The following is a 25,808-nucleotide window of genomic DNA, read 5'->3' as shown; positions in this document are numbered from 1 at the left end:
TCTCTCTCCCTCTTCCTCTCCATCTCTCTCCCCCTCCCCTCCATCTCTCTCCCCCTCCCCCTCCCCTCCATCTCTCTCCCTCTCCCCCTCTCTCTAACTCCTCCCTCTCACCCACCCTCTCCTCATTTACACAAACCACCCCCCCCCCCCCCCAAGGTGTGAGGGTCAGGAACTAAACTGAACCCAGATTCCTGCAAGAGCTGGGGGTGGGTGGGTGGGAGGGAATCCATTTCACCCGTCCTGCCCCTGACGGTGGGGAATGAGGGGAGGGGAAACGGGTCAGCCGTCCTGCCCCTGATGGTGGTGGTTAGGTGGGGGTGGGGGAGATCAGAAATGGAAGCCACTGACAGCTGGAAAAGACTGACTGTTCTGGGGTGGGGGGGTCGGTGGGGTGCCTCACCTATGACCCTGTCACGGAATCCTGGAGGCTGAGACACGGGGAAAGGAACGTTCCGTTTGCCGCTCGATGCCGGGGTTGGGGGGTAAAAAAGTTGGTGGGCTGGAGTGGGGGAAACGTTACAGACGGAGACGGAAATCTCCCCCCTCGCCGGTGGGTGTTTTTTGGGGGAGGGGTGGGGGTGAACGGTCGCCCTGGGGGCCCTAGAGCTTTAATTCACTGGTGATTTTGGTCACAATGTTCCGAAAGGATAAGAAAGTTCCCGACGTCCTCTTGAAGCGCACGCCGTTGACGGAGAGACTCGGCAGCCGACACACCTCGATCTCCCACTGGACAAAGTGTTCACTGGCCTCTCTGCCGTGGGAACACGCTAAGAGGAAAGGTTCGTGTTGCTGATACACACAGCCATTCTTTGCCAGGACCTTACAGATCAGGTTAATCATCTCCCGCGGGTCCTGTGAACTGGTGATCTTTATATTCCAGGTAAGTCGGATCGTCCGGGGTTTGGTTTCTTTCTGATTCCAAGATACATTGCAACTGAGCGAGAGGGACAAAAAAAAACGAGAACACAGGCGCCAATCAGTTCCATCCTGTGGTCACCACAGCCTCCGGCCAGCCACCACGCCCACTACTGCATCGCTCTGCTGCGCCCACCTTTTACGTTGCCCCCCTACCCCTGAAGTGTATGGGCACCTCCACCCGGATACAGCCAACAGCTCCCTCCGAGAGACGAGGGGGCAGTGGTCTGACCCACCGTCTCCAACCCACTCAGCCCCAAGTCTTCCCAACCTGGGAACCGGCCACAGTGATGTTGCATGTCACACTGCCTTCAGCAGGATCGTACGCTCATCTGGGCCAGCTCGGCCTAGACAGAGAGGCCCGTCTGACTCTTCGGAACTGAAGGTAAGGTTCCCTCAACAGAGTAAACCTCCCTCTACACTGTCCTCATCAAACACTCCCAGGACAGGGACAGCACGGGATTAGGTACAGAGTATAGCTCCCTCTACACTGTCCCCATCAAACACTCCCAGGAGAGGGACAGCACAGGGTTAGATACAGAGTAAAGCTCCCTCTACACTGTCCCCAACAAACACTCCCAGGAGAGGGACAGCACGGGGTTAGATACAGAGTAAAGCTCCCTCTACACTGTCCCCCATCAAACACTCCCAGGAGAGGGACAGCACGGGGTTAGATACAGAGTAAAGCTCCCTCTACACTGTCCCCCATCAAACACTCCCAGGAGAGGGACAGCACGGGGTTAGATACAGAGTAAAACTCCCTCTACACTGTCCCCCATCAAACACTCCCAGGACAGGGACAGCACGGGGTTAGGTACAGAGTAAAACTCCCTTTACACTGTCCCCCATCAAACACTCCCAGGACAGGGACAGCACAGGGTTAGATACAGAGTAAAGCTCCCTCTACACTGTCCCCATCAAACACTCCCAGGACAGGGGCAGCATGGGGTTAGATACAGAGTAAAGCTTCCTCTACAATGTCCTCATCAAACACCCCAGGACAGGGACAGCACAGGGTTAGATACAGAGTAAAACTCCCTCTACACTGTCCCCATCAAACACTCCCAGGACAGGGACAGCATGGGGTTAGATACAGAGTAAAGCTTTCTCTACAATGTCCTCATCAAACACCCCCAGGACAGGGACATCACGGGGTTAGATACAGAGTAAATCTCCCTCTACACTGTCCCCAACAAACATTCCCAGGACAGGGACAGCACAGGGTTAGATACAGAGTAAAGTTTCCTCTACACTATCCCCATCAAACACTCCCAGGACAGGGACAGCACGGAGTTAGATACAGAGTAAAGCTCCCTCTACACTGTCCCCCATCAAACACTCCCAGGACAGGGACAGCACGGGGTTAGGTACAGAGTAAAACTCCCTTTACACTGTCCCCCATCAAACACTCCCAGGACAGGGACAGCACAGGGTTAGATACAGAGTAAAGCTCCCTCTACACTGTCCCCATCAAACACTCCCAGGACAGGGGCAGCATGGGGTTAGATACAGAGTAAAGCTTCCTCTACAATGTCCTCATCAAACACCCCCAGGACAGGGACAGCACAGGGTTAGATACAGAGTAAAACTCCCTCTACACTGTCCCCATCAAACACTCCCAGGACAGGGACAGCATGGGGTTAGATACAGAGTAAAGCTTTCTCTACAATGTCCTCATCAAACACCCCCAGGACAGGGACATCACGGGGTTAGATACAGAGTAAATCTCCCTCTACACTGTCCCCAACAAACATTCCCAGGACAGGGACAGCACAGGGTTAGATACAGAGTAAAGCTCCCTCTACACTGTCCCCCATCAAACACTCCCAGGACTGGGACAGCACGGGGTTAGATACAGAGTAAAGCTCCTCTACACTGTCCCCAACACACACACCCAGGACAGGGACAGCATGGGGTTAGATACAGAGTAAAGCTCCCTCTACACTGTCCCCATCAAACACCCCCAGCACAGGGACAGCACGGGGTTAGATACAGAGTAAAGCTCCCTCTACATGGTCCCCAACAAACAATCCCAGGACAGGGGCAGCATGGGGTTAGATACAGAGTAAAGCTCCCTCTACACTGTCCAACCAAGCAGCACCTGGTGAAGTGACCATTGCTTCTCCCTCTGGCCTTGCTGTAACCCTCTCCCTCCCCCACCCCGCTCGGCAGTGGTCACCGTTGACACATGCCCCGAGTACACGCCCACGGTTAACGTGACCGACCGCCCGCCCGCCCGCTCCTCACCTTGTGACCTCAGATCTCCAGTTTCTCTCAGGTTCGTCTGCGACCCTCAACGAGAAAAAGAGACAATCGGAAATTAGTAACCACGGTAACCAGCAGGGTTGGGGGTGGGGGTGGGGGTGGGGGGGAGAGATCCCAACAGCTGCTCGTTGGGATGGATGGACCAACTCCATGTGAGGGTCCTCACTGAGGGTCTGCAGCACCGAAACTGGCCATTCAGCCCGACCTATCCATGCTGGGACTGATGCTCCTCCCACACTCCATCTTTGCACATAGCGTCAGGTGTCCCTCCCATTCCTCCCCACCCTCGCCTGTCGACCCTATCCCCCCTCGTCGTTGTGCCATTCGTTTCAGCCACCCCCACCAGGCAAAAATGGTTGCCAAACTGGTTGGAACCGTTGAGTCAGAAGGCCATGGGCTCAATCCAAAGAATAAGTCCTCATCAGGACAGCATTGCAAGAGTGCCCAATCTCAAAAGGGAACAATAATTTATATTGTGTGAGAAGTGGGTGCTGATTGGGAGAAGAGTCCGCTTATAACCAGACTCCACCTACCAACCAATCAGCACTCATTGTTCGCGCATTATAAATTGTTGCTCCCTTTCAGCTTTGGCACTCTTGCAATGCTGTCCTGATATGGGATGCTCAGACAGTGCCCACCTTGACTTCACAGCCATCCAGGCCAACGTGGCACCAAGGCAGCCCTGCCCTGTTCTAGGTGGCATCTTTCAGAGGAGCCCTTCAATGATGGCACCCCCCCGTCCCCTGCCCTCTCGAACAGATATAAAAGATGCTGCTGCCAAGACTCCACACAGCAACGGAGGAGATCTTCCGGCAGAAGCTGCTCAGTATTTTGGATACGAGCAACAGAAGGCGGTTTGTGGGATCTTTCTGTGCACCCAAGTGGCTGCCCCTCCCCCTTTTCCGATTTACTGTGACCTCACAGCGATGCTGAAGGACCAAGTGTAGACTGTTGGAGCTTCCTGTATTGCCTGCATCAGGACAGCATTGCAAGAGTGCCAAAGCTAAAAGGGAGCACCAATTTATACCGTGTGAGGGGTTTAGATTAGATTACTTACAGTGTGGAAACAGGCCCTTCGGCCCATCAACCACACCGCCCCGTGGCCCAACATTTCAACTCGCCCTCCCACTCTGCCGAGGACATGGAGGTCCTGGGCCTCCTTCACCGCCGCTCCCTCACCACCAGACGCCTGGAGGAAGAACGCCTCATCTTCCACCTCGGAACACTTCAACCTCAGGGCATCAATGTGGACTTCAACAGTTCCCCATTTCTCCTTCCCCCCACCTCACCCTAGTTTCAAACTTCCAGCTCAGCACTGTCCCCATGACTTGTCCAGACTTGTCCGACCTGTCTAGCTCCTTTTCCACCTATCCACTCCACCCTCTCCTCCCTGACCTATCACTTCCATCCCCTCCCCCACTCACCCATTGTACTCAATGCTACTTTCTCCCCACCCCCACCCTCCTCTAGCTTATCTCTCCACGCTTCAGGCTCTCTGCCTTTATTCCTGATGAAGGGCTTTTGCCCGAAACGTCGATTTCGCTGCTCGTTGGATGCTGCCTGACCTGCTGTGCTCTTCCAGCATCACTGATCCAGAATCTGGTTTCCAGCATCTGCAGTCATTGTTTTTACCACAATCTTGCAATGCTGTCCTGACAGGAAGTCTACACTTTGACCAGGAGAAATGAGGTCCAGTGAAATTGTAATATCAGGCGGGGGGGGGGGGGGCGGGTGCACCAACTGGTGCACAGCAAGATCCCAGTGTTTGTGTACTATAAATTGTTGCTCTCTTTCAGATTTGATATTCTTGCATGTGTCCTGATGGAGTGCATGACAAAAAATCCTCGACAGGTTGGGCGGATGGGAGTGGGGGCGCTTCGGGGTTCAGTGGACAGTCTCTAGGCTGTTGCCTATCCCCCCAACCCATGCTTGGGATGCCACCCTGCCACCACTGCCTGGGCACGCCAGCCTGAATGGGGTGACAGAGGTGGAAGTTCCAAATCGAAACACGAGAGGCCTGCTTCGCTCTCCACAGATGCTGCCCGGCCTGTGGACTGTTTCCGTTACCTTCCAATTGGAATTCAGATTTGGAGCCTCTTTGGTTTCGCCCAGTCTTGAGCTTCCTGTATTGCCCGCATCAGGACCGCATTGCAAGAGTGCCAAAGCTCAAAGGGACCATCAATGTCTACCGCGAGAGAAGTAGGGGATATGCTTGGCAGGTGGACTCTGGTTACAAGTGGACTCTGGCCAATCAGCACTGGCTTCTCACGCGGTACACATTGATGGAAACAACCGTGTCTCACAGCTAACACCCAATGGTCAGGTCACTCTCTGATGACTGTCCGTGGGAGTTTACTACACATGGACTGGTCAATCCTGGCTCCTACCCTCCAGCATTGACCACACTTCCAAAGGAGTAAGTCACTGGCCCTCAGGGAGGTTTTGAAAGGTGCTACACAAATGTGAAACCTCTGCAGATCACAGGCTCGGAGTACTGCAGTGAGTAACTCCCCTCCTGACTCCCCAAAGCCTGTCCACCATCTACAAGGCACAAGTCAGGAGGGTGAGGGAATACTCCCCACTTGCCCCTGGATGGGGGACAGCTCCAACAACCCTCAAGAAACTCAACGCCATCCAGGACAAAGCAGCCCCCACTTGATTGGCATCACATCCACAAACATTCACTTCCCCCCCCACCACCGATGCTCAATAGCAACAGTGTGTACCATCTACAAGATGCCCTGCAAGAATTCACCAAAGATTCTCAGGCAGCACCTTCCAAACCCACGGCCACTTCCATCTAGAAGGACAAGGGCAGCAGATACATGGAAACACCACCCCCTGCAGGTTCCCCTCCACTCACCATCCTGACTTGGAAATACATCACCGTTCCTTCAGTATCGTTGGGTCAAAATCCCGGAATTCCCTCCCTCAGGGCATTGTGGGTCAACCCACAGCACATGGATTGCAGCGGTTCAAGAAGGCAGCTCACCTCCCCCACCTTCTCAAGGGGGCAATTAGGGACAGGGTGATAAATGCCTTGTCCAGCCAGCGACGCCCACGTCGCCCCAGTGAACGTCAGCGCCATTTGGGTTGACTCCACAGCGTGAAACACGAGAGATTAGTTTGCTCAGGAGCAGAGGGAGCTGGTCAGACTCTAGGCCAGGAGCCTGTCAGCAGCACGAGATGCAAGGAGGACAGAAAAAAAGAGGGAAGAGAAGAAAAAACAGTGGCGTCCAGAAGGTGGGAGGAGGGGACACAGGAGAGGCTGCCCTCTCTACCCCTTCACCCTCACCAGCCTGAGACACCCCCAGAATCAGGAACAAGGGAACCACCCAGTCCCAGGCCCCATCCCACCCCTCCCATTCCTCAGTAGTGGTTGGTAACCACCCTTCCCCCACCCTACTCCAAGGGTCGCCCGGGGAGTCTCCACGAGTTAGAGATTATTTTCCCAGATACCCACTGGGCCCAGGACATGGAGACGAAAATCTGTGACCCATAAATCTCTGGGCCAGTCTGGGAGGGGTTTAAGACCACGTGATATAGGAACAGAGTGAGGCCATTCGGCCCATCCAGTCCGCACTGCCACTAGATCATGGCTGACGTGTCTCTCAACCCCGTTCTCATCATCTCCTCCTGACCAATTGAGAACCTATCCATCTCTGTCTTAAAGACACTCAATGGCTTGCCCTCCAACGCTCTCTGCAATGAGTCACACTGATTCCCCACCCTCTCGCTGAACAAATTCCTCATCATCTCAGTTCTAAAGGGTCACCCCTTGACCTTGAGGCTGTGCCCTCAGGTCCTAGTCTCCCCTATGAGGAGAAACATCTTCTCCATGTCCACTCCATTCAGGGCACTCGGTGTACTGAGTGTTTCAGACTGCTCCCTTGGTAGCACCAGGAAGTAGAAGAGAGAGGCCTTCCCCATTTACAGCGCAGAGTGTGGGTTTGGTGCAAGGGTCAAGCTTCTGCCCTTTGACCCTCGACCCCGCCCACACTTAGACGTATCTCCCTCTCTGGAGACTGCCTCTGGCTCCCTTCCTCTCAAAGTGAGGTGCCTGTGTCTCTAGCCAATGGAGTGACAGGGTTCAGTTGTAGACAGCTCCACCCCTCCCCCCTCCGCAAAAATAACCCCACCCAATCAGATAACTTTGAGATAACCAAGAGGTGACCCCCTAACCCTACGGCATGGACCGTTTCGGAGTAACCTCCCTGGCACAAGGTGGCTTTCCTTAACTGCCGGGACCCGGGGTGACCCCCACCCATCTCACACCCCTTTGCCCCCAGTCCCAGTGGCTTTCAGTTTCTCACCCCCTCCCCCACCCAGGCTTCCCCCACTCCCCGTCCTCTCTACACCATGTCCCCATTCCCTACCCCTGCCCCCTCCAAGCTCCAAATGTTGCCCTGGTGACCACTCGGCTACGTGTCCCGGTCACCTCCTCCAGGATTGGCCGCCGGATGAGAGGGTGATGGAGGAAGACTTACTAACAGTCTTGGGTCCCTGGGGGAGGAGATTGCCTGGTACACTTTTGTTGGCACCCTGCCGTTTAGATGGGTCAATAGTGACCCTACAGAAGGAAAGACAAGAGGCAAAAGTTAGATAGCAGGAAGCAGAAGCAAACAAGAGCGAGAAGTTTTGTCTCGTTTCCCCCTCCCCCCAGACCCCACTCCCACCACTCCCCTCAAAGAAATATCGCCTTCCTCACTGGTGCCTCAGATATTGCCCTCTCCAGAGAACATGAAACTGTGAGGTAAATGATCACAGAAATACTTACGATACCCCTTTTATCAGCCTCCTAGGTGTTTTTCTCTCTCTCTCTCTCTCTCGCAAACAGAAGCTTGGAATACTTAGAAACTGGCCATTCGGCCCAACAAGTCCCTCCAAAACGTAACCCACCCAGACCCATTCCCCTATTGCTCTACATTTACCCCTCACTAATGCACCTAACCGACACATCCCTGAACGCCTTGGGCAAGCTCAGATACTCTCTGTTTGTTAAACACATCCCCCAGTAAGTCTCGCGTCTCTTGGCTCAGAGTTAGAGTAACTGAGGGGTGGAAACAGGCCCTTCGGCCCTCACTGGTCCATGTCGACCCTGGTGCCCACTCAGCTGGTTCCAATTGCCCACTTTTGGTCCATATCCCCCCCTATTCATATACCCATCCAGATGCCTTTTAAATGCTGTAATTGTACCAGCCTCCACCACTTCCTCTGCAGCTCATTCCATACACGTACCACCCTCTGTGTGAAAAAGTTGCCCCTCAGGTCCTTTTTAAAGTCTCCCCTCCTCCCCCGTCACTTTAAACCTATTTCCTCTAGTTTACAATTCCACATCCCTGGGGAAAAAAGGATTATCAGTATTCATCCTATCTATGATTTTATACACCTCAACAAGAATCATAAAATCCCTACAGTGTGGAAACTGACCCTTTGTCCCAACACGTCCAAACCGACCCTCCAAAGAGTAACCCACCCAGACCTATTCCCCTACCCTATGACTCTGTATTTCCGTCTGACTAATGCACATAACCTGCATATCCCTGAACACTATGGGACAATTTAGCACGGCCAATCCACCCTAACCTGCACATCCCTGAACACTATGGGACAATTTAGCACGGCCAATCCACCCTAACCTGCACATCCCTGAACACTATGGGACAATTTAGCACGGCCAATCGACCCTAACCTGCACATCCCTGGACACTATGGGACAATTTAGCATGGCCAATCCACCCTAACCTGCACATCCCTGGGCACTATGGGACAATTTAGCACGGCCAATCCACCCTAACCTGCACATCCCTGGATACTATGGGGTAATTTAGCACGGCCAATCCACCCTAACCTGTACATCCCTGACAATATGGGATAATTTAGCACAGCCAATCCACCCTAACCTGCACATCCCTGGACACCACGGGACAATTTAGCATGGCCAATCCACCCTAACCTGCACATCTTTGGACTGTGGAAAGAAACGGGGGCATCCAGAGGAAATCCACTCAGACATGGAGAGAACGTGCAAACTCCACACAGACAGTCGCCCGAGGGTGGAATTGAACCCGGGTCTCTGGCGCTGTGAGGCAGCAGCGCTAACCACTGAGCCTCAGTGTCAGCCCCCTGTTCCCCAACGTTCCAAGAAATAAAATTCTGTCTTGGGCCGACCTCTCCTCATAACTCAGAGGTAGGGGCACTACCACTGTGACACAAGAGCGACACACGGAAGTGCACTGGGAGGCCATTTTGAGGCGTCGTGCCTTCTCTAGCTCCCCTTTCTCCTCACAATGGAGTGTCTCCTGACTCTGTTTGAACAGCGACACATCATTGTTCTCATTCCAAGTTAGGGGACCCCCACTCAATGTCGCAAGCCCCTCCCCCTTCCCCTTCCCTCCGACCGGTTTCACTCGCAGACACGAATGTTGCGTGATCGAGGCGGATCGCAAACTGACTCAGCTTTCCCCACCCCGGGACTCACACGCGGGAGGACCCCCCCCCCCCCCCGCGATGCCCACTCCTTCCTCGAGGGAACCCGAGCCTACCCTGGCCCTGCAGCCTCAGTCTGTAGCGACCGGAATGGGATCGGCCAGGTGGGCCTCTCAGAATTGGAGCTCCCCGATGGAAGCTGGTCCAATCGGGGAGCCCTGGCTGACAGACACGAACATAAGTTCACAAGAAACAGGAGCGGAATGTGACCATTCGGCCCGTCGAGTCTGCCCCGCCATGGCTGACGTGCTCCTTACCCCCATTTTCCCGCCTTCTCTCCATAGCCCCTCAACCCATGACCAATTAAAACTAGGTCTAACTCCTCCTTAAAATTACTCGCTGTCCCAGCATCCACCTTACTTTGGGGGGGCAGTTCCACAGGTTCTCAAGCCTTTGGGAGAAGTAGTTTTAAATTTGCTACCCCTTATCCGAAGACTATGCCCTCTTGTCCGAGAATGCTCCGTGAGAGGAGGCATCTGCTCCATGCCTATTTATCCACACCTTTTATCATCTGGAATACCTCAATTTGATCTTCCCCCCTCAAACAGGAATAGTAGGGCTTCTGCTCACTCTGAGACATGGTTCTGAGGGAGCCCTATCAGCATCAGGGACTCTCCACCGGTAAATCAAGGGTGAGGGGTTACCAGTTTCTGTGGAGTTTCTAAGGGAAAGGTCCACTGTAGGTCGTTGGGGGAAATGATCGTGTAGTGGTCTCATAATCCAGAGGCCCAGGGTGATCCCTGAGGGCGGTTATGGATTCAAAGCAGACTGACAGAACTTAAAAATAAATTCACAAATCTGGATTTGGAAGCTAATCTCAGTGACGGGTTACAAGAATAATATCCGGACCTCGAGAGGTTAAATTATGAGGTTAAAAATCACACAACATCAGGTTATAGTCCAACAGGTTTAATTGGAGGCACTAGCTTTCGGAGTGACGCTCCTTCATCAGGTGATAGTGCTATAAATTCTGTGTTACGATTGAGCCTTCCACAATCACCTGATGAAGGAGCGTCGCTCCGAAAGCTAGTGCTTCCAATTAAACCTGTTGGACCATACCCTGGTGTGGTGTGATTTTTAACTTTGTCCACCCCAGTCCAACACCGGCATCTCCAAATCTTAAATTATGAGATTACACTAATGAGGCCTGTTTCATTTAGAAGGTTAAGGGATGATCCAATCAAAGTCTTTAAGATATTTATAGAGAGAACTTGAATAGGCTGGAGCTGTTTTCCCTGGAGCGTCGGAGGCTGAGGGGTGACCTTATAGAGGTTTACAATATCATGAGGGGCATGGATCGGATAAATAGACAAAGTCTTTTCCCTGGGGTGGGTGAGTCCAGAACTAGAGGGCATAGGTTTAGAGTGAGAGGGGCCCTAAGGAACAACATTTTCACACAGCGGGTGGTACGTGTATGGAATGAGCTGCCAGAGGAAGTGGTGGAGGCTGGTACAATTACAACATTTAAAAGGCATCTGGATGGGTATGTGAATAGGAAGGGTTTAGAGGGATATGGGCAAACGGGATTAGATTAATTTAGGATATCTGGTCAGTACGGACGAGTTAGGCCGTACAGTCTGCTTCTGTGCTGTACATCTCTAAGACTCGATCAACAGGAAAAGACAGGGTAGATAAAGATAAACTATTTCCACTGGTTGGGGAGTCTAGAACGAGGGGGATAGTCTGAGAACGAGGGCCAGACCGTTCAGGAGAGATGTCAGGAAGCACTTTGATCCACAAAGGGTGGGAGATGGTTGGAACTCCCTTCCACAAACAGCAGCGGGCGCTGGATCAGTTGTTAAATTTAAAATCTGAGAGAAATACTTTTTTTTGTGAAGCAAAGGAATATGGGCCAAAGGCAGGTCTGTTGAGTTAGGTCACAGAACAGGCTGGAAGGGGCTGAATGGCCTGCTGCTCTTCCTGCTATGGTGAGGACAATGATCACGAGTTCACTAATCTGGTTCACTAACAGCTCTTAACAAAGGAAACCTCACTCAAGTCGGGTCTATACGTGACTCCAGACCAATGTCTCCTCTGAAACCTGATGAGCGAGCCACGCACTACAAGGGCAATTAGGGACGGGGCACAGAGGGCTGGTCTTGCCTCGTCCCGTGAAGGAATATCAACCAACTTTGGCCAATTGCAATCCATAGAGGGGAGTCACCATGGCTGGGGGCCTCCTATCTGCAGACAATGAGATTCAGACAAATTAATTTTAATTTTACTAAAGTAACCCGTCTTTGACCAAAGCCACATTGGACATACCCTTTTGAACAGAAACGAACGTTAACGACTAAACTACAAACCAACGACAAAATGGAACTTGTAGAAGGCGAAACGGGAATTTACTAAAAGCAAAAATAACATTCTCCGAGGTGCCGACGCGCCCCAGCTCTTTGGGGGAGGGGGTGGGGGTCAAAAAGATTCTGTTGTAAGTTGTGTTCCCTCATACCCTTTACTGGAGGGGTGGCATCTGTCTTCCTAATCCAGGCAGAAGTGAGGACGGCAGATGCTGCAGATCAGAGTCTAGAATGTGGTGCTGGAAAAGCGCAGCAGGTCAGGCAGCGTCCGAGGGGCAGGAGGATGGACGTTTCATTCCTGATGAAGGGCTTTTGCCTGAAACGTCGATTCTCCTGCTCCTCGGATGCTGCCTGACCTGCTGTGCTTTTCCAGCACCACTCCCTCTCGACTGCCATCCTTACCCGGTCTGTCCTACATGTGACTCCCTAGTGACGGGGTCGACTCTTAAGCTGCCCTCTGGGGGCAAAATACGCTGTCCCGACCTGATCCCACGAATGAAGTGAAAGGTAAACGCAGTCGCCATATTGTTGATGGGTGGCAAGACTGACTGGTGGCTGGGGTGGAGTCGTCACTTGGAGGGGAATGGGGCAGAGGAAGAGAGACAGAGAGAGAGAGAAAAAGCACCTCAACCCCTCCCAACCACTCACCCCCACTCTCATACCCCACACTCCCCCCCCCCCCCCCCTTCCACCCCACCCATTGACCCAACCCCCAAAGCCATTCCTTGGACATTGCTACCATGACCTGGCCCCACTCCCCCCCAGCCCCTCCCCAGTCCCTTCCCCCTCTTACCTTCTGGTCAACTTTGAGGTGAGTTTGGAGAAAAGGTTCGAGGAGGCCCGGCTCCGGGTTTGGGGCAAAGGCGTGGCGTCGGGCGAGAGGGTGGGCGAGGTGGGTGAGCTGCTGTTCTGAGCCGCCCCCCGTCGGTCCCTCAACTGCCCCCCGTGGAAGGTGCTCCGGCTGGAGGTGCCCCTCGGGAACCGGGTGCGGTCGGTGGAGGCCGCGATACTGTGGGTGGAGGGCGAGGCTGGAGTGGTGCGGGTCATCGCAGAGCTGTTGAGGGGGGTGGGGGGGAATGGACGAAAGTTACAAGCACGCACACACACACACACACACAAAACATCAACAGAGGGAGAGCAACGTCGAAGGGAGAGAGAACGGCGCTCACAAGTCAGGAACCCGGGCTCCGCTGGTGACCCTGTGACCTCTGACCCTCACCCCGAGGAGTTGACGGTTACAAGTGCGCTGCCATGGGGCAACAAGAACTTGCATTCACAGAACACCTGGCACATCCCCAGGTGCATCCAAAGAGCAGCTGAGAAATGTGACACCATAAGGAGACTCTGGGGCAAGGGGACACCTTGATCAACTCAAATGGGGATCTTTTCATAGATTCCCCACCGTGCGGAAACAGACCCTTTGGCCCAACATGTCCTCACCAACCCTCTGAACAGTAACCCACCCAGACATGTTCCCCTGCCCTATTACTCTACACTTACCCCAGACTAATGCACCCTTACCTGCACATCCCTGGTCACTATGGGACAATTTAGCACGGCCAATCCACCCTAACCGGCACATCCCTGGACACTATGGGATAATTTAGCACAGCCAATCCACCCTAACCTGCATATCTTTCGAAACCTGAGCACCTGGAGGAAACCCATGCAGACACGGGGAGAATGTGCAAACTCAACACAGACAGTCACCTGAGGCTGGACTCGAACCCAGGTCCCTGGCACTGTGAGGCAGCAGTGTTAACCCTGTTTGTTCAGCAGGGTAAGGGCCACTCACTGTGTAACCGTACAGAGTCAGGGTTTATTCAGCAGGGTAAGGGTCACTCACTGTGTAACCATACAGAGTCAGGGTTTATTCAGCAGGGTAAGGGTCACTCACTGTGTAACCATACAGAGTCAGGGTTTATTCAGCAGGGTAAGGGTCACTCACTGTGTAACCGTACAGAGTCAGTGTTTATTCAGCAGGGTAAGGGTCACTCACTGTGTAACCGTACAGAGTCAGGGTTTATTCAGCAGGGTAAGGGTCACTCACTGTGTAACCATACAGAGTCAGGGTTTATTCAGCAGGGTAAGGGTCACTCACTGTGTAACCGTACAGAGTCAGTGTTTTTCAGCAGGATAAGGGTCACTCACTGTGTAACCGTACAGAGTCAGGGTTTATTCAGCAGGGTAAGGGTCACTCACTGTGTAACCGTACAGAGTCAGTGTTTATTCAGCAGGGTAAGGGTCACTCACTGTGTAACCGTACAGAGTCAGGGTTTATTCAGCAGGGTAAGGGTCACTCACTGTGTAACCGTACAGAGTCAGTGTTATTCAGCAGGATAAGGGTCACTCACTGTGTAACCGTACAGAGTCAGTGTTATTCAGCAGGATAAGGGTCACTCACTGTGTAACCGTACAGAGTCAGGGTTTATTCAGCAGGGTAAGGGTCACTCACTGTGTAACCATACAGAGTCAGGGTTTATTCAGCAGGATAAGGGTCACTCACTGTGTAACCGTACAGAGTCAGTGTTTATTCAGCAGGGTAAGGGTCACTCACTGTGTAACTGTACAGAGTCAGTGTTTATTCAGCAGGGTAAGGGTCACTCACTGTGTAACCGTACAGAGTCAGGGTTTATTCAGCAGGGTAAGGGTCACTCACTGTGTAACCGTACAGAGTCAGGGTTTATTCAGCAGGGTAAGGGTCACTCACTGTGTAACCGTACAGAGTCAGGGTTTATTCAGCAGGGTAAGGGTCACTCACTGTGTAACCGTACAGAGTCAGGGTTTATTCAGCAGGGTAAGGGTCACTCACTGTGTAACCGTACAGAGTCAGGGTTTATTCAGCAGGGTAAGGGTCACTCACTGTGTAACCGTACAGAGTCAGGGTTTATTCAGCAGGATAAGGGTCACTCACTGTGTAACCGTACAGAGTCAGGGTTTATTCAGCAGGGTAAGGGTGATTGACTGTGTTCCCACACAGGGTCAGGGACTATTCAGAAAGCCTGAAGCTGCTGAATTGTACAGCCACTGGGCTGAAGGGTCAATTACATTTTATACCTTGGGTGTTGGTTGTCCTGCGCCAATGACAACTTTACTGACATTTCCCGTTAAGCCAGAGCCCCGGGCGACTGACCTGAGAACAGGCAGAGTTGAGCTGTGATTACCTGTTCTCCTTCCCGTTCTGAAGGAGGGACTGTCTGTCATTGGGAGTCCGGTCAGTGCAGACGTATGTGTTCCTCCTGCTCATGGCACTGGCTGGGATATTGTTCTGCCGAACGAAATGGAGAAGGTTACTTCAATCTAGAATCATAGAATCCCTACAGTGATAAAACAGGCCATTCGGCCCAACAAGTCCACACTGACTCTCCGAAGAGTATCCCACCCAGACCCAATCCCCTACCCTATTACATTTAACCCTGACTAATGCATCTAACTTATACATCCTTGGACAATATGGGCAATTTAGCACGGCCAATCCACCCTAACCAGCACACCTTTGGACTGTGGGAGGAAACCGGAGCATCCGGAGGAAACCCACGCAGACACAGGGAGAATGTGCAAACTCCACACAGTCAGTTGCCTGAGGGTGGGCTTGAACCCGGGTCCCTGGCACTGGGAGGCAGCGGTGTTAACCACTGAGCCACCATGCCCCCCATCCAAACAGATGGAATCCAACGTGAAGTTATACATTTTTGGTATGAAAAGCAGAAAGGAAGGGGATTATCGAGATGGATATGTTTTGCAAAGTTCCGAAGCAGAGCCTTAAAAATGAACCCTCGCTCTCTCTCCCCAGGAGACACCGAGTTTTTCCAGCAATTTCTGCTCTGGTGCATGATTCATTGGGAGGTTCGGATGTACACCACTCAGTGAAAGTAGACAGACAGGTGCAGCAAGTGAGGAGGAGGAAGGCCAATAGCAGACTGGCCTTCATTGCAAGAGACATCGAATTCAGAGAGAGGGATATCTTCCTGCAGTTACACTGAGTCGAGAGAGTGTGGTGCTGGAAAAGCACAGCAGGTCAGGCAGCATCCGAGGGGCAGGGGATTCGACATTTCTGGCATTAGCCTTCGGTTTTGTGAAGCGTGTGTCACGTTTGGGTTCGACGCTGACATTAATGAGTGAAAAGAGAAAACGAAGGGTCGGGGGTAACTCGATGGGAATCCCAGTCTCTATTAACGAGCAGAATAATCTCAAGGAACGAGCAAATCACAAGAGGTGGCCAGGAAATAAACATTGTGTTTCTCTCCCCTTTGCCCTTTGCCCCGAGCACCCAGATACTGGTGACACAGTGTTCCAAACATCTCAAGTGCTGATCGACTGGTAGGTGCTTGGAGGTGATGCGTCCAGAAGTAAGATGCCCCTCAGCTGGTGCCCTCAGTTTTGGGAGGTGCAGTGCTGGCAGACCCAGACTCTGACAGGAAGTGGGGGGGAGGGGGAGGAGGGGAGGGAGGGTGTCAACTCTCCAGGAACAGCCTGGAGACCACAGGAACGGACGCTCAATCTCGTGCGCGCTCCCGCGTGTCAAGAACAGGAGCAGGAGGAGGCCATTTGGCCCCTCGAGCCTGTTCCGCCATTCAGTAAGATCATGGCTGATCTTCATCATGGGCTCAGCTCCACTTACCCGCCCGCTCACTGTAACCTTTAATCCTTTTACTGTTCAAAAATCTTTGAAAATTCACTGAGGAAGCCTGAGCTGCTTCACTGGGCGGGAAATTCCACAGATTCACAACCCTGTGGGGGGAGAAGTTCCTCCTCAGCTCAGTCCCAAACCCACTCCCCCTTATTTTGAGGCTATGCCCCTAGTTCTAGTTTCACCCGTGTGTGGACACAATCTCCCTGCTTCTCTCACCTATTCCCTTCAGAATTTGTTATGTTTCTATAAGAGCCCCCTTAATTTTTCTGAATTCCAATCCCAGACTCGGTTTTTCCTCATAAGCCAAATCCCTCAGCTCTGGAATCAACCTCGTGACCCTCCTCTGCATCCCCTCCAGTGCCAGTACGTCCTTTCTCAAGTAAGGAAGCCAAAAGTACACACGGTTCTCCAGGTGTGGCCTCACCAGTGCCCTGTACAGCTGCAACATAACCTCCTCGCTTTTTAAACTCCATCCCTCTAGCAATGAAGGACAATATTCCCTTTGTCTCCCTAATTACCTGCTGCACCTGATACATGCACAAGGACACCCAGATCCCTCTGCACAGCAGCACACTGCAATCGTTCACCACTTAAATAATAGCCCACTTTGCCATTCCTCCGACCAAAACGGGTGTAACCCCGGAGAAAAACCGCAGGGGGACACTGAAGGAAATTAAGATTTGGTCTAAGGTTTGAGGAAGAGTCAGACTGGCCTCTGCTTTTGTCTCCATTGATGCTGCCAGACATAGAACATGGAACATTCCAGCGCAGCACAGGCCCTTCGGCCCTCAATGCTGTGCCGAACTGTGGAACCAATCAGAAGCCCATCTATCCTACACTATTCCATTTTTGTCCGTATGTCTATCCAATGACCATTTAAATGCCCTTAAAGTTGGCGAGTCTTGTCCTGTTGCAGGCATTCCATCTGTAAGAAATGACTTTTGACATCTATCCCATATCTGACTTGCTGAGTTTCTCCAGCACTTTCTCAACTGTGTCAGATTATTGTATTTATTTGGACTTCTGTCTTCACCAGATTTAACAAAAAACATTAAAAACAGAGGGATGCTGCTTGACTGGCTATTCGGGCCATCTGCTTTCTTCCTTTCTGATTGGTGTAGAAGGGCAGAGAGTCATGGTGATGGACATGGCGGCTGACAAATGGCTGATGGTGGTGGGCACAGGTCACATGGAGTCACAGAGTCATAGCGATGTACAGCACGGAAACAGACCCTTCGGTCCAACTCGTCCATGCTGACCAGATATCCCAACCCAATCTAGTCCCACCTGCCAGCACCCGGCCCATATCCCTCCAAAACCTTCCTATTCATATACCCATCCAAATGCCTCTTAAATGTTGTAATTGTACCAGCCTCCACCACATCCTCTGGCAGCTCATTCCATACCCGTACCACCCTCTGTGTGAAAAAGTTGTCCCTTAGGTCTCTTTTATATCTTTCCCCTTTCATCCTAAACCTATGCCCCTCTAGTTCTGGACACCCCGACCCCAGGGAAAAGTCTTTGTCTATTTACCCTATCCATGCCCCTTATAATTTTGTAAACCTCTATAAGGTCACCCCTCAGCCTCCGACGCTCCAGGGAAAACAGCCCCAGCCTGTTCAGCCTCTCCCTGTAGCTCAGATCCTCCAACCCTGGCAACATCCTTGTAAATCTTTTCTGAACCCTTTCAAGTTTCACAACATCTTTCTGATAGGAAGGAGACCAGAATTGCATGCAATATTCCAATAGTGGCCTAACCAATGTCCTGTACCGCTGCAACATGACCTCCCAACTCCTGTACTCAATACTCTGACCAATAAAGGAAAGCATACCAAACACCTTCTTCACTATCCTATCTACCTTCGATTCCACTTTCAAGGAGCTATGAACCTGCACTCCAAGGTCTCTTTGTTCAGCAACACTCCCTAGGACCTTACCATTAAGTGTATAAGTCCTGCTAAGAATTGCTTTCCCAAAATGCAGCACCTCGTACATATCTGAATTAAACTCCATCTGCCACTTCTCAGCCCATTGGCCCATCTGGTCCAGATCCTGTTGTAATCTGAGGTAACCCTCTTCACTGTCCACTACACCTCCAATTTTGGTGTCATCTGCAAACTTACTAACTGTTCCTCTTATGCTCGCATCCAAATCATTTATGTAAATGACAAAAAATAGAGGGCCCAGCACCGATCCTTGTGGCACTCCACTGGTCACAGGCCTCCAATCTGAAAAACAACCCTCCACCACCACCCTCTGTCTTCTACCTTTGAGCCAGTTCTATATTCAAATGGCTAGTTCTCCCTGTATTCCGTGAGTTCTAACCTTGCTAACCAGTCTCCCATGGGGAACCTTGTTGAACGCCTTACTGAAGTCCATATAGATCACATCTACTGCTCTGCCCTCATCAATCCACTTTGTTATTTCTTCAAAAAACTCAATCAAGTTTGTGAGACATGATTTCCCACGCACAAAGCCATGTTGACTATCCCTAATCAGTCCTTGCCTTTCCAAATACACGTACATCCTGTCCCTCAGGATTCTCTCCAACAACTTGCCCACCACCGAGGTCAGGCTCATCGGTCTATAGTTCCCTGGCTTGTCCTTACCACCCTTCTTAAACAGTGGCACCACGTTTGCCAACCTCCAGTCTTCCGGCACCTCACCTGTGACTATCAATGATACAAACATCTCACCAAGAGACCCAGCAATTACTTCTCTAGCTTCCCACAGAGTTCTCGGGTACACCTGATCAGGTCCTGGGGATTTATCCACCTTTAACCATTTCAAGACATCCAGCACTTCCTCCTCTGTAATCTGGACATTTTGCAAGATATCACCATCTGTTTCCCACAGTCTGTATCTTCCATATCCTTTTCCACAGTAAATACTGATGCAAAATAGCCTCTGGGAATTTAGTCAGTCAGAAGCTGAGGCAGTTACTGATTGTTCAGGGAGGGGGGCGCAAAAGGGCAGTCGTTGGGGGTGTTTGGAATGGGGAATGGGGGGAGGGACTAATCAAGAACCAAACAACAGGTTTTAAGCGCTCGAAAAATAAACAAATTTAACCACCCCCAAAAATTACATCAGTGATAGATGGTGGCCACTTGGAGGTGAACAATCAGCATCACTGCACCCCCTGTTGGCAGGAGGCCAGAACCACAACCCAACTGGGCAGCGTTACTCCCCCTTCCAAGTCAGAAATGTTGACATGATACTTTATAGGGTTGGCGCAAATTCCGTGACACAGGACGTGAAGGTGGAAAGGACAGCAAGCTTTATACGCCAGGGACCGTCACCCAGAACGATGAAAACTCCCCGCACACTGGTGCGGCGACCAATGGGGGAACAATCCCAAGGACATCCTCGACGATCAGGGGGAGATGGGTAGACAGAGGCCATATGCTACAACATGAGATGAACGCAAAGAGAAAAAGAGATTTTAAAATTTGCTCATGGCAACGCTGGCTAGGCCTATATTTATTGCTCACCACCTCATGACCCTCAACCGAGTGTCTCGCAAGGCCATCACAAAGTCTCTGCGGGTCTGGAGTCGCGTGTAGGCCAGGCTGGGTAAGGACGGCAGATTTCCTTCCCCGAGTGAACCCGAGGATTTTTACCACATAGTTTCACCAGAGAGTTCTCCCTCCAAATGCACCGCGTTTGTTGTGGAAAATAGTAGGACAGGATTTCAGAGTAGAATTTCTAGGAAATATTTGGGTGTAATGTTCGGATTATAGTGTGCACAACGATGTGATGCAACTAAACCCAGAAGCTAAATGTGACTTTTATCTCGCAAGCACAAGGAACATTAATTAGGAAGGGGATATTATTGAGCTGGAGGGGGTTCAGCAGAGATTTACCAGGATGTTGCCAGGAACAGAGGGTTTGAGTTATAAAGAGAGGTTGGGTAGGCCGGCACCTCTTTTCACTGGAGTGTAGGAGGTTGAAAGGTGACCTGATCAACATTTATAAAATAATGAGAGATATAGATAAGAGTTGTCTTTTCCCTAAGACAGGGAATTTCAATATTACGAGGTACACTTTTAAAGGGGAGATGAGAGAGATTTAAAAAGACACGAGGGGCAAATGTTTTACCCAGAGGGTGGTTCGTGTGTGACATGAACTTCCTGAGGAAGTGCTGGATATGGGGACAGTTACAACTTTTAAAAGACACTTAGTTAAGAACATGAACAGGAAATGTTTGGAGGGATATGGGCCAGGAGCAGGCAGGTGGGAGTCAGATGGAAACAGACACTTGTCCATGTCGACCAGATATCCTAGATTAATCTAGTAATTATTTTTAGATTCCCTACAGTGTCGAAACAAGCCCTTTGGCCCAACCAGTCCACACTGACCCTCTGAAGAGTAATCCACACAGACCCATTTCCCTCTGTCTAATGCACCTAACACTATGGGCAATTTAGCATGGCCAGTTCACCCTGACCTGCACATCTTTGGACTGTGGGAGGAAATCAGAGGCACGGGGAGAATATGCAAACTCCACACAGACAGTTGCCCGAGGCTGGAATCGAACCCGGATCCCTGGTACTGTGAGGCAGCAGTGCTAACCACTGAGCCATCGTGCTGGTCAGCATGGACAGGTTGGGCCGAAGGGTCTGTTTCCGTGCTGAATGACTCTGTAAAATGTGCGGTGCTGCATTTTGGAAAGGCAAGTCAGAGCAGGACCTATACACTTAATGGTAAGGCCCTGGGGAGTGTTGCTGAACAAAGAGACCTTGGAGTGCAGGGTCATAGCTCCTTCAAAGTGGAGTCTGTTTCTGTGCAGGATGACTCTATGGAGATGGTAAGTCCTTTATTTTAGGGAGAGGATGGGCTATTCAGAGCTGAAATACAAATTAACATTGTGGTGTGGTGGGTAATGTCTCTATCTCTGAGCCAGGAGGCCCAGAAGATGCATCTGAACTAGTTGATTGGAAAATATCTACCAACGGTTGGGTCTCCTGCTTTGACACTGCGTTCGGAATGATGATGGCCACAGGATTCAGAGATTTCCCCTCACAGCCCAGATGGCTTTTTATGACAATCAGATTTACTTCCAAATTTTATTTTATTTTTTGAATCAATTTCAAGTTTCACCATCTGCCTGGGTTGGATTCGAACCCGTCTCACCAGAAATTTAGTCTGGGGCTTTGGAAATACTGCTAGAGTGGTATCACCGCTATGTCACAGTCTCCCCTTGTTTATGACGGGCAGCTTGATTTGATTTATTGTTGTCACTTGTTCCTGAGTACAGTGGAAAGTTTTGTTTTGTGTGCAGTACAGGCAAATCACACTATATAAGGGCGTACAGATCATAGGGTGTTCAGACAGAGCAGGGAATACAAGGCTTCAGCGGCACAGGATGTGTACAAAAGCGAGATCACCACTAGATTTGAAATTTGGGAGATTCATTCATAATCATGGAATCCCTACAGTGTGGGAACAGGCCCTTTGGCCCAATAAGCCCACACCGACCCTCCGAAGAGTAACCCACCCAGACCCATTTCCCTACAACTCTCCATTTACCCCTGATTACCCACCCCTCTCCATTTACACCTGGCCTGCACATCCCTGCACACTACGGGCAATTTGGACACAGCCAATCCTCCAAAGTGCATCCCTGTATTTCCCAACGGCCAATTCACCCCGACTTGCACATCTTTGGACCCACGGGAGGAAACTCACGTATGCAAACTCCACCCAGACAGACAGTCTGCTCTAGGTTGGAATCGAACCTGGGTCCCTGGTGCTGTGAGGCAGCAGTGCTAACCACTGAGCCACCGTGCCGTCCCAGTGTTGTGTATCTGTTTTTGTCTGTTATAGATGTAATACTTCGACCAGGGGAGTACAGGGCACGATTACAAAATTTACAGAAAGTATAAAATTCGGAAGCATTGTGAATTGTGAGGAGTGTTGTTTAAATCTTCAAAAAGGTCACAGCCAGGTGGAATGGACAAACAAAGAACAAAGAAAATTTACAGCCCAGGGACAGGCCCTTCGGCCCTTCAAGCCTGAGCCAATCAAAATGTAATGTCTAAACCTGTCGCCCAATTCCTCAGCATCTGTATCCCTCTACTCCCCACCTACACATGCATCTGTCCAGATGCACCTTAACTGTATCTACCGTGCCTGCCTCTACCACCTCTGCTGGCAACACGTTCCAAACGCCCACCACCCTCTGGGTGAAGTACGTGCCCTGTGTATCCCCCTTAAACTTTCCATCTCTCACTCTGAAAGCATGACCTCTCGGTATTGAATCCCCTACCCTGGGGAAAAGCTGGTCTCTACCCACCCTGTCTATACCCTTCATGATTTTGTAAACCTCAATCAGGTGCCCCTTCAATCTCCTTTTTTTTTAATGAAAACAATCCTAACCTACTCAACCTCTCTTCATAGCTAGCACCTTCCATACCAGGCAACATCCTCGTAAACCTTCTCTGCACCCTCTCCAAAGCGTCCACATCCTTTCGGTAATGTGGCGCCCAGAACTGTACACAGTATTCTAAATTCGGCCGAACCAATGTCTTGTACAATTTTAACATGACTTGCCAGCTCTTATACTCAATGTACCATATTGCCTTCTTGACCACTCTATGCAGTAACGGTGCAGTTACTTTCAGGATACAATGGACCTGCACTCCCAGATCTCTCTGCCCATCAACTTTTCCCAAGGCTCTTCCGTTCATTGTATAGTTCGCTCTAGAATTAGACTTGCCTAAATGCATCACCTCACATTTGTCTGGACTGAAAACCATCCGCCACCTTTCCGCCCAACTCTCCAGTCTATCTATACCCTCCTGTATTCTCTGACAGTCCCTTATCCTTTCTGCTACTCCACCAATCTTCGGGTCACCTGCAAACAAGTGAGAGATCAAATGTAGAAACAGAAACGGGAAAATGCTGGAGAAGCTCAACAGGCCTGGCAGCATCTGTGGAGAGAAAGCAGAGTTAACATTTCAGGTCGAGAGACCCTTCCCCAGAACTGAGACGTTAACTCTGCTTTCTCTCCTCAGATGCCGCCTGACCCTCTGAGTTTCTCCAGCGAGTTCCAGCATCCGCAGGTCTTCCGGTTTTTCCAAGTTTCACGCTGAGACGTTTGAGGCGATTAACTTTGGAAGGAAGGAGCAGGAGAGGGTTTAGAGGGGCAAATGCTGGCAAATGGGACTAGGTCAGATTGGGATATCTGGTCGGCATGGATGAGTTGGACCGAAGGGCCTGTTTCCGTGCTGGATGGCTCTATGACAAGAGCTCGTGGCCTGGTGGAGTCGTGGGAGATTAAACACGGCTGGATAAGCAGCAGGGGGCACCTGTGAAGAGAGGGAACAGTTTCTATTGGAGGTTCCTCCTGCCCTCAGATGGTACTGCCCAGGGGATGGCAGGTAGGCCTGGGCAGGTTGGTGTGGAGGGAGGTCATTGAATCAGGTTAGACCTGGATTGTAAAAGTCTGTGGAAACACAGCGACCAGGAATAGGCCATTCGGCCCTTTGAACCATTCGCTGGGACCGTGGCTGACCCTCCATCTCACCACCATATTCCCCGCCTTCTCCTCACAGCCCTGGGTGTCCTCACCATTTGGGGACATATTGACGTCATTCTTGAATCCACTCAGCCTCCAGTGGTAGGGAATTCCACAGGCTCACTCCCCGTTTGACAGGATTAATGGTTCTCCCTCATCTCAGAAAGATCTACAATGACCCTTCGGCCCATCGAGTCAAAAACATACACCTAGCCGCTCTAACTCCGATCCCCAGCACTCGGCCCATAGCCCTGGTTAAAAGCTCATCCAAATACATCTACCGTGTGATGAGGGGTTCATGGGAAATGCAGGGTTACAGGGCTAGGGTGGGATGCTCTTCGGAGGGTCGGTGTGGACTTTAAATGGGCCGAATGGCCTGCTTCCACACCGCAGGGATCCCTTGATTTTGCCTCCCCTAACCTCAGAGGTAACAAAATCCACACTTCCAACACCCTCTGGGTGAAAATAAATTTCCCCAAATGAAAACCGAAAGGACTGCGGACGCTTAAAAATCAGGAACAGAGATCGCTGGAAAATCTCAGCAGGCCTGGCAGCAGCTGTGGAGGGAAATCAGAGTCAACTGGTTTGGGTCCGGTTCTGAGTAAGGGTCACTGGACCCGGAGCGTTACCTCTTGATTTCTCTCCACAGATGCTGCCAGACCTGCTGAGCTTTTTCAGCAACTTTGATTCTCCTTGTTAATAGTTTTCCTCACCTTCTGCCCGATGCCCCAAATCCGACACCTCCCCCTCCCCGGTCTTCGGTCCCTCCATCAAGGGGAGGGGTTTCTTCCTACCTACGTCCCTCAGGACCTTCTACATCTCAATCCTGTTGCCCTCCCAATCATCTTGGGAGGAGAGAGGCCTCAGTGCACAACCAGCCGACGTCGCCTGGGCGAAAAGGCATCTTTTGTCAGTGGCTGAGACTGTGAGGGGGTGGCCGCTGTTCCATCTGCATGTTCAGCATCATAATGAGATGACTCAACAGTGCTGCTAAATCGAGTGAGTGTGGGGGCGGTAACTTGTGTTTGACTGAAAGACCATGGACGTCACTGGGGGGAAGAAATGAATCAATCCCAGGTTTCAACGACAAATCCATCCATCGGGAGGAAGGAAGCCACTATCCTTATCCGGTCAGCTTTACACGTGACTCCAGACCCACATCAACAGGGTCAGCTCTTAACTGCCCTCTGGCTGGTTAGGGATGGACGATCACTGCTGGGCCAGACAGAGGCAATCACACTAGTCAAAAAAGGGTCCCATCTCTCTCCAGATTTCAATTACATCCTGATTACCCTTTCTCCATAGAGTCCTACAGCACAGGAAACAGACCCTTCGGCCCATCCAGTCCATGCTGACCACAATCCCAAACTAAACTAGTCCCACCGGCCTGCTCCTGGCCCATATCCCTCCAAACCTTTCCTATCCATGTCCTTATCCAAACATCTTTTCTACGCTGTAACTATCCCCATGGAAGTTCATTCCACCTTCTGTATAAAAAATTTGCCTCTCATGTCTTTTTTAAATCTCACCCCTCTCACCTTACTAATGTACCCCGTTGTCTTGAAATCCCCTACCCTAAGGAAAAGATAACTACCATCTGCCTTATCTACACCCCTCATGATTCTATAAGCTTCTATAAGGTCACCTCTCAACCTCCTACGCTCCAGTGAAAAAAAAAGTCCCAGAC

General features: G+C 51.1%; 1 protein-coding gene across 1 annotated transcript in view; it reads right to left on the bottom strand.

The window, feature by feature from the left end:
• Positions 1–117: 117 nt before the first annotated feature.
• LOC132812782 (MAP/microtubule affinity-regulating kinase 3-like) overlaps positions 118–25,808 on the bottom strand; it is a gene marked incomplete at its 5' end in the record, with an annotated part of 52,246 nt that continues 26,555 nt past the window's right edge. The window contains 4 exons of the mRNA XM_060823012.1: positions 118–934; positions 3,163–3,207; positions 12,763–13,023; positions 15,134–15,237. Coding sequence (XP_060678995.1) covers positions 601–934; positions 3,163–3,207; positions 12,763–13,023; positions 15,134–15,237 — 744 coding nt within the window. The remainder of the gene's footprint in view (positions 935–3,162; positions 3,208–12,762; positions 13,024–15,133; positions 15,238–25,808) is intronic.

This window comes from Hemiscyllium ocellatum, unplaced genomic scaffold, assembly GCF_020745735.1.
Source record: "Hemiscyllium ocellatum isolate sHemOce1 unplaced genomic scaffold, sHemOce1.pat.X.cur. scaffold_3015_pat_ctg1, whole genome shotgun sequence".
Lineage (NCBI taxonomy): Eukaryota > Metazoa > Chordata > Chondrichthyes > Orectolobiformes > Hemiscylliidae > Hemiscyllium > Hemiscyllium ocellatum.
The sequence above is the reverse complement of the archived record's forward strand: the minus strand, read 5'-3'. Positions and strand labels throughout refer to the sequence as shown.